Source organism: Opisthocomus hoazin, chromosome 10 (assembly GCF_030867145.1).
Source record: "Opisthocomus hoazin isolate bOpiHoa1 chromosome 10, bOpiHoa1.hap1, whole genome shotgun sequence".
Lineage (NCBI taxonomy): Eukaryota > Metazoa > Chordata > Aves > Opisthocomiformes > Opisthocomidae > Opisthocomus > Opisthocomus hoazin.
In genome coordinates, this window is record NC_134423.1 from 25,424,730 (window position 1) to 25,440,435 (window position 15,706).

Here is a 15,706-nt window from a genome sequence, read left to right on the forward strand (position 1 = left end):
ACCCCTCACAAAGCCTGCTGCCTCATCGTGCCTTCTCTTCCACCCAACACAGGGCTCGGGTACATGCTGATCTGGCAGCTACTTGGCCACCAGTGCCGTCTGCCAGCGGGTGACTTCTCCTAGTCCTGAGAAGGTGTCTTGCAGAAATGTTGCCGGCTGACTTGGGGTTGAAGAGAGGAATGAAAATGGAGCTCTGCACAGCGGTGCAGGAGGTGATCTCTAAAGCTAGGTGGAGATGCATAGTATCAACAGTAGGAGTAAGTGTGATCAACACATCACAGGCTGCACTGGGCTGCACACTCTGCCGAATTCAGGAGTTCTCCTGTGAGTACCGGGGAAAGCAGGAGCTAGAAGAAAGCCCGTGCTCTCTGATCCCACTCATCTGCTTGTTAGAAGCCAGGAGGAGGGACACTGCTGCAGGAAGGGTTGGTAGTAGGTGTACTCGAAGCCCAGGTCCTGGAAGACAGCCCCTAGAAAGCTTTTCAAGTGTAGCTTTCCATGCTCTTTAATGCCTGTTGTGCCTGTCTCTGCAGCACACAGACCGTGGCCAGCTCTCCTAAATCTCAAGACTATCAAAATGACAATCAGAAGGATGGGCAGTCAAAACAGCCCTGAGGAGCCTGGTGAGACTTGATCTCTGTGCATCAGGACATAAGCTGGAAGCTGGATAATAACACACTGACAGATGAAATTCTCAGAAGGGGCCAAGTGCATCTGCCCACCACAACACGCCTGCTGACAAGACGAGCCGTGCTCCAGCTGAGGTTTAGAGAGGCATGAAGGGAAAAGAGTGTCCCGTGCCAAATAATGGTTTTGCAAGCAGGCTCAGGAGAAGTGGAGGCCAGCCTCCTGTGTGGGAGCAGACAGCCACTGGAGAGACGCAGCCTTGAGCCCTGTCTGTTGGTGACATGCACCAGGGCACATGGTGACAGCAGTGGTGGGATGGACACACTATGTCCCTGACTCTTGGTGGGGAGGAAGATGCTGAAATCCTCAATGCTTAAATCTCGCTAAAAGCCATATTTTTCCATTAAAGTCATTTCCAGAGAGACTGCAGCTGGAATTTTTGCTGTACATCTCCTTGGCAGGCTTGAGCTGAGCTTTGGGAGGGGTGTAGAGGGATTCCCCTAGTTTCAGTATCTGCATGAAGGAGCAGATTCAGACCAGGGATGATGAGGACAAGTCCCCAGGTCACAGGATCTCTGTCCTCGCCAGCTGCCAGAGCAGCTCCTTTGCACGGACGCTCCAGAATTTCAGATTCTCCCTCTATTGCCTTTCCATTTTTAGGGAGTCTGATGACTGTTAGTGACTTCAGCATGTCCTCTTTGGGCAGAGCTGAAATAAGAGGAACGGAAGGACAGCTATGAAACAGGCTGGAAGTATTATCGATTCTGGTTAGAAACAGCACATTGGAGGTAATTCATGGGAGACTCTGTCCTTGTGAGAGTAATTTCAAGATTACAGTGGTTTTGGCAAGGGCAATCTGAAGTCCAGAAAGTTGAACATTTGAGCTTTCTATCAGTGGTTACAAGATTCACTTTTCAGTTATGCATGTATTTTCCTTACACAATCTCTGACAGGTAAAGAAAGTAAGCTATTACAGCTATTTTGCAGACAGGAAAATAAGCCTACAAGTAACTAAATGTCTTCTCTGAGGTTAATCGAACCATTTGCGGCATTACAGAAAACTGTACAGAGTTCTTGATGCTGCCCAAGACATTAAGCCATTTCTCCAACCAAACCTGCCCGAGTCCTGACAAATGGCTGTGCAGGCATGTATTTTTCAAACTGTTTTCTTACCCTTTTCATATTTTACAGAAGAATCACAGGTAAAACATAAGCAGAAGTAGCCTGAATTCAACTCTCCTGGCATAAATTACACTGACGGGAATTTGACTTTAACTCCCACCTGTATTGTCGCGCCCCTACCCACAAGCATGAGTCACACTAAGCAATAAATAATAGCTAAATCCTTTTACTGCCTCGACAGGTGATTTTGAGGATTTTCTCTCTACGTACACATGAGCTATGGTGCTGTAGCCTGATGATGTATTGTAGCTATTAATTTTGGGAGATGGAGCTTTTTCATCATTAATGTCCAACCTGAACACAGGAATTTATTAGGCTGTTTGGAAAAAGTCTGAGGCGAATGCACAGCCTTCTCACCACTATGAAGTGATATGCCTAATTGCCTCCTCCCCTCCACCCCCCATTTTACTTACTCCAGCCAATATAGGTTTCCAAGACTGGGTACTCCAGCTGTTGCTATGCCTTCTCCTCTGCCTTACTTTCTGACCTTCACCCTCCCACTGCCTGCCTTGTCCTACCTCCTTTGCTGTATCTCAGGCTTTGCTGTTGCTTTCTCATATTCGTTGGCTCCTGCAGTATCTGCTCCTTGTTTCAATGGTTTCCTTCTGTCCTCCTCTTCCTCTCCTATTCAACAGAGACACAAACATCATTTCAGAAGACTGTGAGACAGTAGATGACCCATGCCACATCTGAGAACCATACTGCCCAAGCTTAAGGCTCTGTGTAAATGAGCCGCTCTTGCAAAGAGCTATGCTGAAGACTCTTGCAGGAAAAGGAAAGGAATATGGGATGCTTAGAAAAGCCACTGCCAAGCAATCCACCTTTCCATAGCGTTAGGGGGCCCACTACATGTGCTCAAATTAGCCATACTCCTCTTCTGCTGTGTAGTGCACAAAAAACTGCCAGGGGCTCTTTTGAGTTGAAAGTCTCCATATGGGTATAAAACGTGAGTATAAATTTAGTCTTGCTATATGTGAGGTCTTATGTTTCTGTTAAGTCAGTGCCAACATATTCCAGGCCCTATGGCAATTTTAGTTTGTGCATCTAGTCAATGAAAAAAATATATTTTTGTGATTTTCTGCAAGATCCTTGTTTCAAAAGCAGGTTCTTCAAAGACCTGGGAATCTGGGATATTCAAGGTGCAGTCTCCCAGCTAAGACAGACTTTGCAAATTGCCTTCTTACAGAAGAAACATCACTTTATGGGTATGTTTTGTTTGTGCTGCAGTGATATTTGCAATGCACATAGAGAATTTGATAACCAGATAAAGGAATCTGTTGAACAGTCCTGGGTGATACAAAGTTCAGATCTCCTCAGCAGAATTTCATACCCAAAAAATGGTCAAACTAATCAAAATGCTGTGAAAATGGATGAAGCAAAAGCAATTGCTCCAGTATTTTCCCTGCTAAATAACCTTGTAAAGAGTCTCAGAGTGAATATCTCTTTAAATCTGCTGCTGCTTGCACTTGTGTTCCTCCACAGGCAAGGTGCATAATGAACAGTGCATTTGCAATTTTGAAAGCTCTTGTGGCCACAAAAGAATAGTATCGAAAGGCTTACACAAAAAAGAATGCAGCTGAATTTAGTATGAGAACCACCCCTTTTATTTGATCTCAATCTTAGGGAATCGTAAGCAATGAACTCGTTAAGGAGCATGATGAAAGCATAAGGTTGTCTGCAACCGTGACAGGCTGCAGCACGGGGGATTTCTTGGAATGAGCCTGAATTCTGGCATGGCCGGTGCCTTGGTACACTTCACGGGAGCTGGCAAGCAACTGTCTCTAGAGACTGATGCCCAAGCATCCCGGGCTGGGAAAGAGCTGTTCCCGATAGCAGGAATGGTTCCCTGCAGGGAGATCTCTCAGCCTGTGTAAATGTCTGTACTAGAGCCCTTCCTTAACTCACTCCGACACCGTGGTGGAAAACAGGAGACAGCGACCCTGCAAGGGTTGTGAGGTGCATTAATTGATTTGTCCATCTGCCTCACATTTGTGGGGAGGTATATTGGTCCCCCAGCAATGGGAAGGTAGTCCCGGACAACAACTGGCAATGATTTTCGGTGTCTGAAACACTGCAGCTATTTCCGTTTGAGATAGGAGTTGATGAGATGTTGCACCCTGTCCACAGCAGTGTGGTAACTCTGGGCAAAGAGTGATTTTGTGGCACAACTCACTGAGGACACCTTGAATGCATAGAGCCAAAGGAAAGGGGGAGCTTCAGGCTTCGGCAAGGCAAAAAGGAGGGAAGGACAAGAGCAGGGAGTACTGGAGGGGGAACAGACACAGCAGACCTTGACTCTTTCCTGTTAGCTAGAGGCGGGAGAAAATATGAGGTGTTTAACAAAGATACTTGAACACATGAAATCCCTTTTGTAAGAAAGCACCATTTAGAAATCACTCGGGGTCGTGTCTGCTTTCATGACTCTGCCACTGGAGCAAATCTATTCATCACAGTCATGTATTAATGAATTAATTAAGTGGCTCGTTATTTAATAACACAGATTGCAAGTGTGATGAAATAGAAGTCCCCTTTGTAGCTAGAGGCACATCTTTGCCAATAAGCTAAGCAGTTCATAGTTAATCAGGCATGTTTGCTGTCTGACAGGCAGAATTTGCTGAATTGCAGGCAGTTTATTTCCAAGGTTATTGCTTACACTCATCTCTGGGAGCTGTCAGGGCCTCCAAGCCCAACGAGGTTAGACCTAATAAGCTGGCCAAGGGCACACACACGTAGAAATGTTCAAACTCATTAGAGGGCACCAGGGCACCTTTATTTCTGAATCAACACTAAATTACCTATTGGTTTATGCTGGCAGGTGCAACGTTGATAGATTCTCTGAGGCTTTACTGCTTATTAATAAACCATCCTCTCTAGCTCTCTATGATATTTCAAAAGACAAGGAGATAACAGAAACTGGGGCTGGATATTCGGCATTGGTATGGCTTCCCCAGGTAATTTGGGAAATCTTCTTGATTTACATCTACACTGGGACATCTCGGAGTATTCCTTGGTATCCAGGTCAGGGTTTGTGTGTCAGCTCCACCTTAGGAAAAGATTTGTGGGGCAGCAATGCTCACCTTTATCATGGTCATCATGTCAAAGATAGCTGGGTATGAAGGCTAGGAGGAGGCCTTAGCTTGCTGGTCTGTGGGGCCTCAGGAGCATGGGACACAGTGCACAGTGTTTCCATTTCAGTGCTCAGATGAAGCTTCACTTTCTCCTTTTCATTCAAGGCCAGGTTGGACGGGGCTCTGAGCAACCTGATCTGGTTGAAGATGTCCCTGCTCACTGCAGGGGGGTTGGGCTACATGACCTCTAAAGGTGCCTTCCAACCCAAAGCATTCTATGTTTCTATGATTCTCTGCCTCGGGTCGTGATGTGCAAAATAAACCTAAGAACTTTCCCCAGCCTTGCATGGGAGCTGTGAGCACTGTAGGCTGCTTAGGTATTACAATGAGAAAGAAGGAGAAGAGGGAGTATTTTCTCAGCCAGAAGATTGTTAATCTCAACAAGATGGCCAAATTCCAGTTCAGGCATATGCATTTCTAAGTTGTCTTTGAGTAAATTATCATTTCCACAAAACTCTGGCACTTGAAACCAGACACTCTTCTCCTACCAGTCCTCCTGCTGTGATTCTCTGCCATCCTCCATGGTTTTGTTCTTTTCCCCTTCACCACCTCCCTTCTGACTAAGCTCTCGGCAGTGATTTCTCCCTGCTTTTGCTCCTTGAAGCAAGTCTGTTCATTATTTATTAGCTGCCGTACTCTTATACCATCTGTCTCAACTCATTATCCATATTCAACTTGTCAAATTGACTTTTTATGGCCTTTCTCTGGAATCCTAATGTGTAGTCTGTCCCTCCTTATATAGCTTTGTGCTGCTAAGCCACTGCTTTCTAACTCCTACTGTTAAACATTCCTCTCTATACCTCACGAACACCCAACTTGCTAGTCTGCATCCTTAACTTCAGAAAAGCTGTTTATTCTGCTTGACTGATGCTTGTTCCTCGTTTCATCTGCTACGCATTCACTGTGCCAGCTTGCTGCAGCACATACTGTCTTAGATATGACCTTTAAAGCATCTGCACCAACAGAATATCAGACTTTAAGATACAATCTCCTTTTAACAATCTGCAGGACTTTCTGTCCCTTAGTTCATAATGTAACATGGTGGATTACAAGTTCAGCTCAGCCCACAGCCACTTTGCTGTGAAAGTCACCACCACATAAGGCAATGGCATTTTAGTGCCCATTGCGCTGGAAACTGGAAATCTCCCCCAGTGCACTCAGGGTGGGATAGTATGAAAAAAATGTAATGGCATTAGAGCAGTACAGCCAGTTCCTTACTTAACATAGATGAGGATAGTTCAATCAAACACAACGGAAATATTCGTGTTCATACCATGTCCAGCTCTGCCCCCAAATTTCATATTGCAAATGCCTCATCTTCAAACACGATAGCTTCTCTTCACACAGAAATGTGTTGCTGTAAGAAAGCAATGCAGGACTCCAGGACCGCGTTACACAGTAGGTGTTGTGTTTTGCCATGGTGGAACAAAACATACACAGCATGCACCTACACACGAACGCATTAAAAACCACCACAGATCAATAGAGATTATCCAGAAACTGTAACACGACTGAAGTAATAGACTGTGTAGCAGAGAATTTTGAACTAAAATGCTTTCTCAGTTAAATAATTAACCTGATCTGCCCGTAGCATGCTAAATTTCTTCAGCTCTGTTTTCCCTGTATTTCTCAATATACCAGGGCTGCATCAGCACCGATCTTCCAATCTACAGCATGGGCAAAATGAATAAATGAGTCCTGTCCCAGAGACCCCAGCAGCATCTTAGAGCAAATCAATGTTTTTTATACCAAACAGAGGACCTTTACCCTGCGTGTCCTACCTGTGCTGCAGGGGAGCAATCATTAGGTGCCATCTGTACCACTGAAAGCCAGTTCTTTGAACCAAATGGTTTCAAGTCAATGACTTTCAAATATATTGCTCTTCTTTTCACTCACAGCTACTAATACAGAATCTGTGACACAGATAGCTTGCTTAATATGCTCCGTGGAGAGTTTTTGAACCTGTCTTACATATCTGTCAAATAATTTCTTAATAATAAAAAGAAGTCTCAGGAGAAGCTTTTTTTTATCCTTAGTTTTCACTTAATGCAGCGCTCTCCTCTGAAGCCACAACAAAAGACATCTCTCTATCCAAAGTTCAAAGCAAACTCTTTTTAAGGTAGGCTCTGCTACAGACTTTGATTTTTAAATGTCCTGTTGTCCAGACCCAGTTAGCCTTCTGTAAGTATTTGCAGGCACAGTTGATTATTGCAGCCATTAACACATGATTTTGAACCTGAAAGCCATATATTGACATGCCCACTCACATGATCATGGTGTCTTTGGTGGAAAAGTAGCTCTTTTTTGCTTCCTGCTACTATGTCACTGATGAAGAAAATTAGAAGATTCACTTACGCACCTTGATTTTTCTGAACAGCAGAGACCGAAGAAGTTACATCTGGAGCTGGCATTCCTCCAGATGCAAGGGGTTTCCAGCCTGGGACTGTGATATGATCCTCTCTCAAGAATGCCTGATGACCATGATTTATTTTGGATATTATTGCAAGGAAAAGTTTATTTCCAGTCTTGTGAGACTCGAGAGGAAACGGGAAGAACCAGAAGATTCCTGTCTACAGTCACATATGAACTTGCTTCCCAAGGGCTGACCTGTATTTCCAAAAAAGAGACCAGGTCTTCAGCTGATTAAATCACACCGATTCACTGGCCGGTGTTCAGAGCTGAGAATATCCTACTGGAAATTCCCCAGGGACTCGTTTCTCATCAGCACCGTGTGATTTAAGATATTTGATGGAAAGACAAAGTAAGGAAAGTGACTGCTGAAAACCTGCAAGAGACGTGACCTATTTTGATACAACCAAACCCTTAAATAGCAGTCAATAATTTTTTGGACTGAGTGATGTTCCCCACAGCCCACTTCTTCCAAAAGTGTTTGAGAGTCCTGTGCTCTGAGCCTTTTCTCCCTCTCTGTTTATTATTTTGGCAGTGAAACAGAGTTGCAAAAAGTCAAGCAAGAATTAGTTAGGATTAGATCTGGGCTCTAACAGAGATGGCCTGAGATGGGTTTATAATCCTTAGATACGATGGCAAAAGCTGCTGTTATTACAAAGTAGTAGGTGTCATTTTTTCCCACAGTGTGTGGATCAGTAACATATCAAGGCTTCCCTATTTGCTGATCATTTGCCGCTTTATTCTGACCACAGTTTGGACCATTAATCCCTGTCCTGCTCCTTGACTTCTGGTTTCACTTGGTTTCCACCTCTTAGCATTAGAAGCCCCCTCATTTCCTTTTTCTAACTTCACTCACACGTATATTCTCTCCAGTTCTTGCTGCTTTTCCTTTTGCAGGATCCTTGCCAAGAACCCAGCCTTGCCATCTGTCCAGGAAAATGATGATATTGCTCAGCTCTCTTCTGGATGTTGAATCGTGTGGCTGCAGCAGCAATGTTAATGTTAGCAAAAAAAGAATAATCAGAGCCCTGTGGAAGAAAAGTCCTTTTCTGCCACACAGCAGAGGTCAGATGCTGTTAGTCATATGCATATAACTAGCAGGATTACTTTTCCTATATTAAGTTTCTCTGTATTGCCTTCTTAAACATGCACCTGAGATAGTATCATATCCATGAGAGCAAACTGGAGAGTTTCTGCTGCAATCTTTGTTGACAAGAAAATGTTGGTTTTTCAAAACCTGACTTTCTTAGAGGAAAAAAAACCAGTTTCAACAAATATTTCTAATAAAAACTGGATCAAGGAGCTGACACACTGGCATTTCTTAAATTAAATGTTTGGTTTTCAGTTCGAAACAACTCTCCATGCACCTGCTTTTTTTTTGGTGCCAATGAAAAGGGCAACATTTTACAGCATAACATGAAACTTTTTTAATGGACCTGATCTGAATGTATTATTTATGTGAATTATGGGCTTGCAGACTAATGTTATAGGGTTTTTTTTTAATTATTATTTATACTGGTTAGAAAGAGGGAAAGTTTCAAAATTCTCCTGAAGGAAAATAGCAGTTTTCTTGGTTAAAAAAAAGGCTGTGAAAACCTGACAAGGACTCTGGGCAAACCACTTACTTTTCCCAGGCCGCAGCTGTGAAGCAGGGAGCAAGGGGACAACTTTTCTCCAGCTTCTGGTTTATTTAGGCTTTTAGGGGCACGAAGTGCCATGTATTCATATAGCCACAGCTGCAAGGGATTTGAGGAACTGATCTGCAATTCACAGCAGAGGAACGCTGTGCTGTTCCAGCGTGCAGTTGAGAGGGACACAAAAACGTCACAAAGCCAAGGGACAGACACAAGGATGCTCAGCCCGAAGCAGAGCTGTGCCCCAGGCACTGCGGGACTTCACCTCCATCTAGTGACACAGTGATCAGACCCTGCTACAGTACTCAGTCTGTCTAGTAGTATTTGTGTAATCATTGGCAGCCTGAATTCCAGCATACTGCTCCCCTGGGAGCTGCGAGTTAAGCATCTCCAAAAGCTGGTCCTTCAGGTGTACAAAAGTATCCATTTATTGCATCCTCATTAGCATTCTGAGATTGGAACTTCACAAAAACCTTTCTGCACAATTTCCTTTCTCCTTTCGGTGAGGAAAATTTCCTCTCAGGATTTTTTTATGGTCAGCTTTGTGACTGTAGAATGTCGTTATGGTCACTGTAGGATCTGAGCATCTTCCTGTTAGTGCCAGCAGAAAGCAGCTCTGGGACTGAGGATGTTGTGCTAGAGGAGTCGTCCTTCAGGCAGAAAATGAAACTGCTCTGCCATCTGTTTTACAGGGATTATTCTGGTGAATGCTAAAGATCCCTTGAAAGCATTTTTATAGTGTCCCTGTACTGCTCCTTATGGTTAGCATTCACGTAACCTCTCCCTTCAGCTGCTGAGTTTGAGAGCTTTCCTTTTCTGAGCCTGCAAAGGCAAAGGGAAGGAGCTGGATTTCAGCTCCCAGCCTTGGCTCTCTCCACTGCACACATGCATCCAGGCACCCACAGCTCCCTTCAGCTCTGGCTCCCACAAAGCAGTAACTTTACTCTCTTTTCCAGAAACTCCCTCATGCCCCAAGGTACAATATATTTCATAAGAAATCACCTCTCCATAACTGCCCTGCTCACTAATTTTGCTATAAGATCTGTTCTGCAATAGAGCTCAGCTCTAACAAGCCGTGGAGTCCTCTACTCCCTTCACCCGGTGAAGAAACTCACCCTTCTCTGCATCCCCTCCAAGCTCTGCTGCCCACAGTTTGCCAGCTGAACATGCTGGGCACCTCCCTTGTGTGCTCCCTGATGGGGCACACGCAGGTGTGAGGCTGCTCTGTTTAAAGGCCCCTTGTCCTGGAGTAGATACCATTTCTATTATGAGTATACCCAAGAGTTTAGGTTGCTATTTTAAGTTGCAGAGCTCAAATGACTGAATTCCTGGCTAGGTATGCAACATCTGAGCTGACTGAAGAGCTAAGGAGTGTGAGAAAACTGAAAGGTGAATAGTGTGTCTTAAAGAGTTGCTGTTATATAAATTAGAGTAAGATACAAGATACAAGACTAAATGAAGGATGCTTGCTAGCATCAGGATAACTGATGAGATAGACTGGTGTGGAGATGAGAGTATGATAAATATGAAGCAGAACAGAGTGGAAAAGCCAAGTGCAAAAATTACTTGGAGGGGAAGAAAAAGCAAGGTAATGTATTGAGAAATAAGTACTGTGCCATGGAGAATTACAAGTGAGGAAAGGAACTGTATTCCCAGGTACTCTGGGGTTTTGTGTCCAAAGCTCAGTTTAATGGGCTGCACTGGGGAGACCCAGAATTAGACTGTCCTGCCTCTGCCCCTCCCTCCCCTGCAGACCCTGCCTGATGGAGTCTTATATCTATTATGTGTTTAAACCTCGCTTGCACGTCTCAGAAACCTCGCTGTTGGTTTGAAAGGGCCCAAGGTTGTAATGGGCTCGATGTGGTGTGTATATTTGTCTCAAGCACTCGTGCATCACTGTGAAGGGTAATTATAGCAATCCCAGCCTGCAATCTTTACGAGAAGTCATGATTTCACATCTAAATGCTAAATGGGGCTGTTAATATGAGTAAGTGCAGCTCAGCTTCAGTGAAAGGGTGTTAAAGAATCAGGTCCAGAGTGAACCAGCCTATGGATATGTGGCAACAAAAGAAAACAAGTGGTGTGAAGTATTAAAGCAAAGCATTCGAGAGTTCTATGTTACCGCCTGCTTCTGGGCACTGCCCCTTCTTCTAGGGTGATCTCAGAAAATATTCATGCTATAGACTCACTGGGAACCAGTGATTGTTATTTGCCCCGACCCTTTTTCTGAACTACACATTCTGCGTGACACAGATGGCTGTCACTGGTCTATGAGACTCGTCAGCTCATGCCATTATTTCCTATGCTGCCCAAGATGTAAATGATCCCACACAGTAAATAACAATCTTTGTGTATCAGTGAAAGAGCATGGATGCTTCAGTAGGTCTTTTCTCACTTTGTGATCTTCTTTGGTCCTGTCATTGGAGGAGGCAAAGAGCCCAGCTTCCAGCCTTGGCAGCTTTTTAATAGAGAATGAACGGATTTCCTGTGCTTGGTCTTCAAGAACATACTTCTACCTTTTGAAAAAGTAGGTGTAAGTCTAGAGGTAAGGTCTACGGAGACCCAGAATCTGATCAGTTCTGTAACTGATCATTAGTATTATTGTTACTTCATTTCCTAAGACTAGCTTTCAATCCACTTTTATAGCAACCAGTAAGGGACAAATACGGTGAGGTCACTGTGCTTCCTGCTCCAATATTTGAGGTCGCTTTGAAACAGAACCTGCAACAAATTATATTTAAAGACTTCCAAAGCAAGGTCTAATATTCCTTAGTACATATTGTTCTAATTCCTTTTTTTTTTTTTTTTTCAAAAAGGCCCTTTCCCCTTCTTTTCAAAAGAAAATATGTCTCTGTGGAACTACATTTTTACTGCCGTGGAGAACATGATGTTCAGTCACGACACATATCTTTGTGTAATCAAGAAAGCTACTTCAAGACTGGGAGGTTCTGAGACTCAGAAGTGCGCTTGGATTTTTTAACCATTAATGGTGACACTCCAGCATTGAAACAGGAGCTGCAAAATCCACTTACGTGCTTCTGACGGCTGTCAAATATATTAACACCCCTGCACATTAACACCTCCATTGCAGATGCAAAGGCTTCTCTTTACTGCTACCTGCACCGTAGTCTCATGGTCTTTCTAACCTGGGAAGAATGCTGTTGGGATTTTTTCTTTTTTTTTATTGATTGCTATTTTTCCACCTTGGAAGAATGCCCTGATGCCTTTTTAGCTTCTTGCAAAATTTATTGTGTGATTCAGCACAAAGAAAGGGAAGAGGAAACACGTTGAATGCAGTGACAAATGGCAGAGGGGTCAGAGAAAAGGAAGATGCTGTGACAGGGCCTGCAGAGACCATGTTGTAAAAACGCCATAAATATATAGGCAGATAAACAGAAACGCGGGGGAAGCTTTTATGAAGTTTCTTGGAGCAGGTCCCATGAACAGCACAGGCAAGGCATGGCCATGACTCCACGCAGAGAAGTCAAGCCTCTGCTCTTTCCTTACACTGAACATTTGGGCTGCCAAAAAATCACAGCATTTGCAGGAGGAGTGATGCCTTTCTGAGCATTTTGTGAGAGTGCTTCTACTGAATTTCTCCTCTGAAGTCATTTTAGCTGCGTGTTGTTTAAACCCATACTGTCTGCCAAAGAAGAGCCCAAAGTGCAGAGGTAGCACTGTTATTTACAGTGTGTGCATTTGTGTGCACTTCTGTAGGTCAACTGGCTGTGTAGGTATCAACACCCACATATATACAGGCATGTGCCTGCCCATGTCATTTCACAGCTCATTTGCACTTTATTTAGGCAAGTAGCCCAAGTGAAGTCCACATTTTGTGCATGCCTACACTGTGCTGGCTCCTCTAGCATGACTCTGCGCAGTTTCCCATGTGAGTCTTCTTTCAAACTCCTTGTCTACAGCTGTGTGCGGCAACAAATGCAGGAGAACACTGGAGAGCCAGCTGGCTGAAAACTGCTTGAAAAATAATGGAAATCAGGTGTCCAAAATGAGAATGTGTTCAGATGTGACTTGGCTTCCCTTGGTTTTCCCTGCAGAGAGCAGTGACTCCATACTAGCTTTGTTTTTTGCTCTCTGTGAAAATCATCCTCCGTTGATGGTTGGATATGGGAAGAACACAGCTTGGTGTGACTTACAGTGACTTTATCTTGGCAGACACTGCATTTTAGTTGTACATCTGTCATACAGACGGAGAGACACTAGGGAAAAAAAAGAAGCCGTTAAATAAAATTAAGTTTGGGATCTGGATTAAAAAGAAACCCAAGCTCATTTTTCATGTCATTGTGATGTTAGCCAGTCGTAGGTATCAGCGATGAGTGCGCTCTGGGTGAATAGATACAAACATATTTAGCAACCTGAGACCTCTGTCCTGCAACCCAGTCTGGTACTGCTCCGCTCTCTGTGGAAACCAGCACCGCATAGCAGGCAGGACTTCAGGGAATGACAGAAATTGGGACCACACATTACTTTACATTCTGCTTTAGGCTCCCACCTGGTAATTTTTAATGCTCTTTTTTGTTTGTTTTTTTGTTCTGAGGCTTTGGGTTTTGATGATACAAAAACATTCCTCAAACACTCCGTTGCCATTTTTTTGCAATGGAAAAGTGTGTGTTCAAAATACTGGGTGTTAAACTCAGTGCACGTGTGCTCGCAAACTTACTGCTGTCTCATTGCTATTGTTTCCTCTCTCTCAGGACGTGACCTTCACCACCACAATGACTGAGGAAAAATCTGATAAATTCTCCTAGCTCCCTGGCTGTGCAATTTGCTGTTCCCTTGCTCTTCACCAGACAGCAGCTCTTCCCACCCAAGGCACAGAAGAAGCTAGCAAGTCGCAAATAAGAGCTGAAAAGTGAAGCATTATCAAAAGCTGTGTGAGACTCTATCAGAAACTTTACATAGTAATTCTTCTACTGAGCCTGGAAAGCTGTGTATCCCATCAGGTCCAAAGAACAGAGAGTAGATATGTTCAAGTAACCAATACCAGAAATTGCACGAATCAGTACACATATTAGAGTATCTACACACAGTGATCTACAACATTTATAAATCCCCATTCAGAATGGATGACAGATATAGAAACACAAACCTCTATCAAGGGGGAAGGGAGGCAAACCAAGTCTCAGATGACTACCGGTACCAGGATGGTAATTATGAAGGGTACGCACCCAATGATGGCTACTATCATGGCGGGGATGAGCCCACTCATGAAGAAGATGCCCAGAGTGATGTTACAGAAGGACACGATGAAGATGATGAGGTCTATGAGGGGGAGTACCAAGGGATCCCACACCCAGATGACATTAAAGAAAAGCAGAAGAAGCGAGCTCCTGCCATGGCTGATGAGTATAGAGACCGTGCCGACCTTATGGCAGAGAGGATGGAGGATGAGGAGCAACTTGCCCACCAGTATGAGAACATCATTGAGGAGTGCGGCCATGGACGCTTCCAGTGGACCCTCTTCTTTGTTTTAGGGTTGGCATTGATGGCAGATGGGGTGGAGGTGTTTGTGGTTGGATTTGTTCTTCCCAGTGCTGAAAAAGATATGTGCTTATCCAGTTCGAACAAAGGGATGCTAGGTAAGTGCCACTTGTGAACAGCTCTTCTAACGCAGTAGACAGTAGCTAAAACATCTTTTTCTAGTAACCAGCTGATTTCAGGGTCTTCTGATGACTCTCTTTTTGTGTTGTACGTCATGCACAGTTGTGGCTGGGTGGATCTGACTTAAAAGTGATTTGCATGGTGCTGAGAAGGCAGCTGCTCAAAAGCAGCAGAATTGCACCACATCTAAGCCCACTTTATGAATGTGTTGTGGCCCCATTACTGGTCACTGCAGCCTGGATCTGGACAAGGCAGCTCGCAGACAGCAGGTCTGCAGCGCAAAACTCATAGGGGTGTTCAGGGACAAAGAAGTGAAAGGTTAAAGGTGGCTTTTCATACCTGAGGACCTAGTGACTCAGATTTCAATGCTTTTAGAAACTAAATTGGAACAAGAAGTCCACAAAGCAGTACCATCCAAATAAGATAGATCTAAAAGACAGAAGTCTTCTTGCTTTAGGTGACTTTGCTGTTACGTTGCAGCTCCTGATGCTGCCCTGCTCTCCAAAGTTTTCCTCTTTGCCCATGCTCCCTTTTCCTTTAGCCCCAAGTCCCATCTGACAGGTCAGCTGTGCAGCAGGTCCTTCTGCACACTGACTTCTCAGTCAGAGCAGTTTGCTAATATGTACTGGGTCAGAAGTAGCAGACGGAGGTTTCTTCTTAGGTCTGCGGAATGCAGTTAATGTGCTACGTGGGGATTGAAGGCTGAGGCTACTGGCAACATCCCTTTTGCATCACCGTTGACACCTCCCTGTGGTCAAAATACAAAGGCTTAGTTATTGTGAGTGGAACTGTGTGGAAAGGTTTGGATGAACAATTTTTTCCCTTGCACATTATAACCCAAAGTTGGCAAAGTCTCCTAGAGCTCCAAGAATCAGGAAAGCATCCAGCATGGCCTGTAGTGAGAGTCAGCCTTGCAATAGTACTGCACATCTGGAAGGAAAATAAAGTAGCTCTTGGAAAAACTGATTAGGAGGGGGATAGTGTGCCTGGATGGACATGTAGTGGGAATCATCATGGCCTGTAGTTCAAACATTCTGGCCCAGAAACCCTGCCTGGTGCAAGGTAAATTCAGATTTTAGATTAGACCCCAGCCCTTCACGTCATTCT

The 15,706-nt window shown here is 44.2% G+C and overlaps 1 protein-coding gene across 4 annotated transcripts in view; it reads left to right on the forward strand.

Annotated features, from left to right (window-relative positions):
• Window positions 1–15,706, forward strand: part of SV2B (synaptic vesicle glycoprotein 2B) — a 68,762-nt gene that overhangs the window by 22,956 nt on the left and 30,100 nt on the right. For all 4 annotated transcript variants that reach the window (XM_075431900.1, XM_075431899.1, XM_075431901.1 and 1 more), the window contains one exon: window positions 13,693–14,577. In XM_075431900.1, coding sequence (XP_075288015.1) covers window positions 14,061–14,577 — 517 coding nt within the window. In that variant the 5' untranslated portion in view covers window positions 13,693–14,060. The remainder of the gene's footprint in view (window positions 1–13,692; window positions 14,578–15,706) is intronic.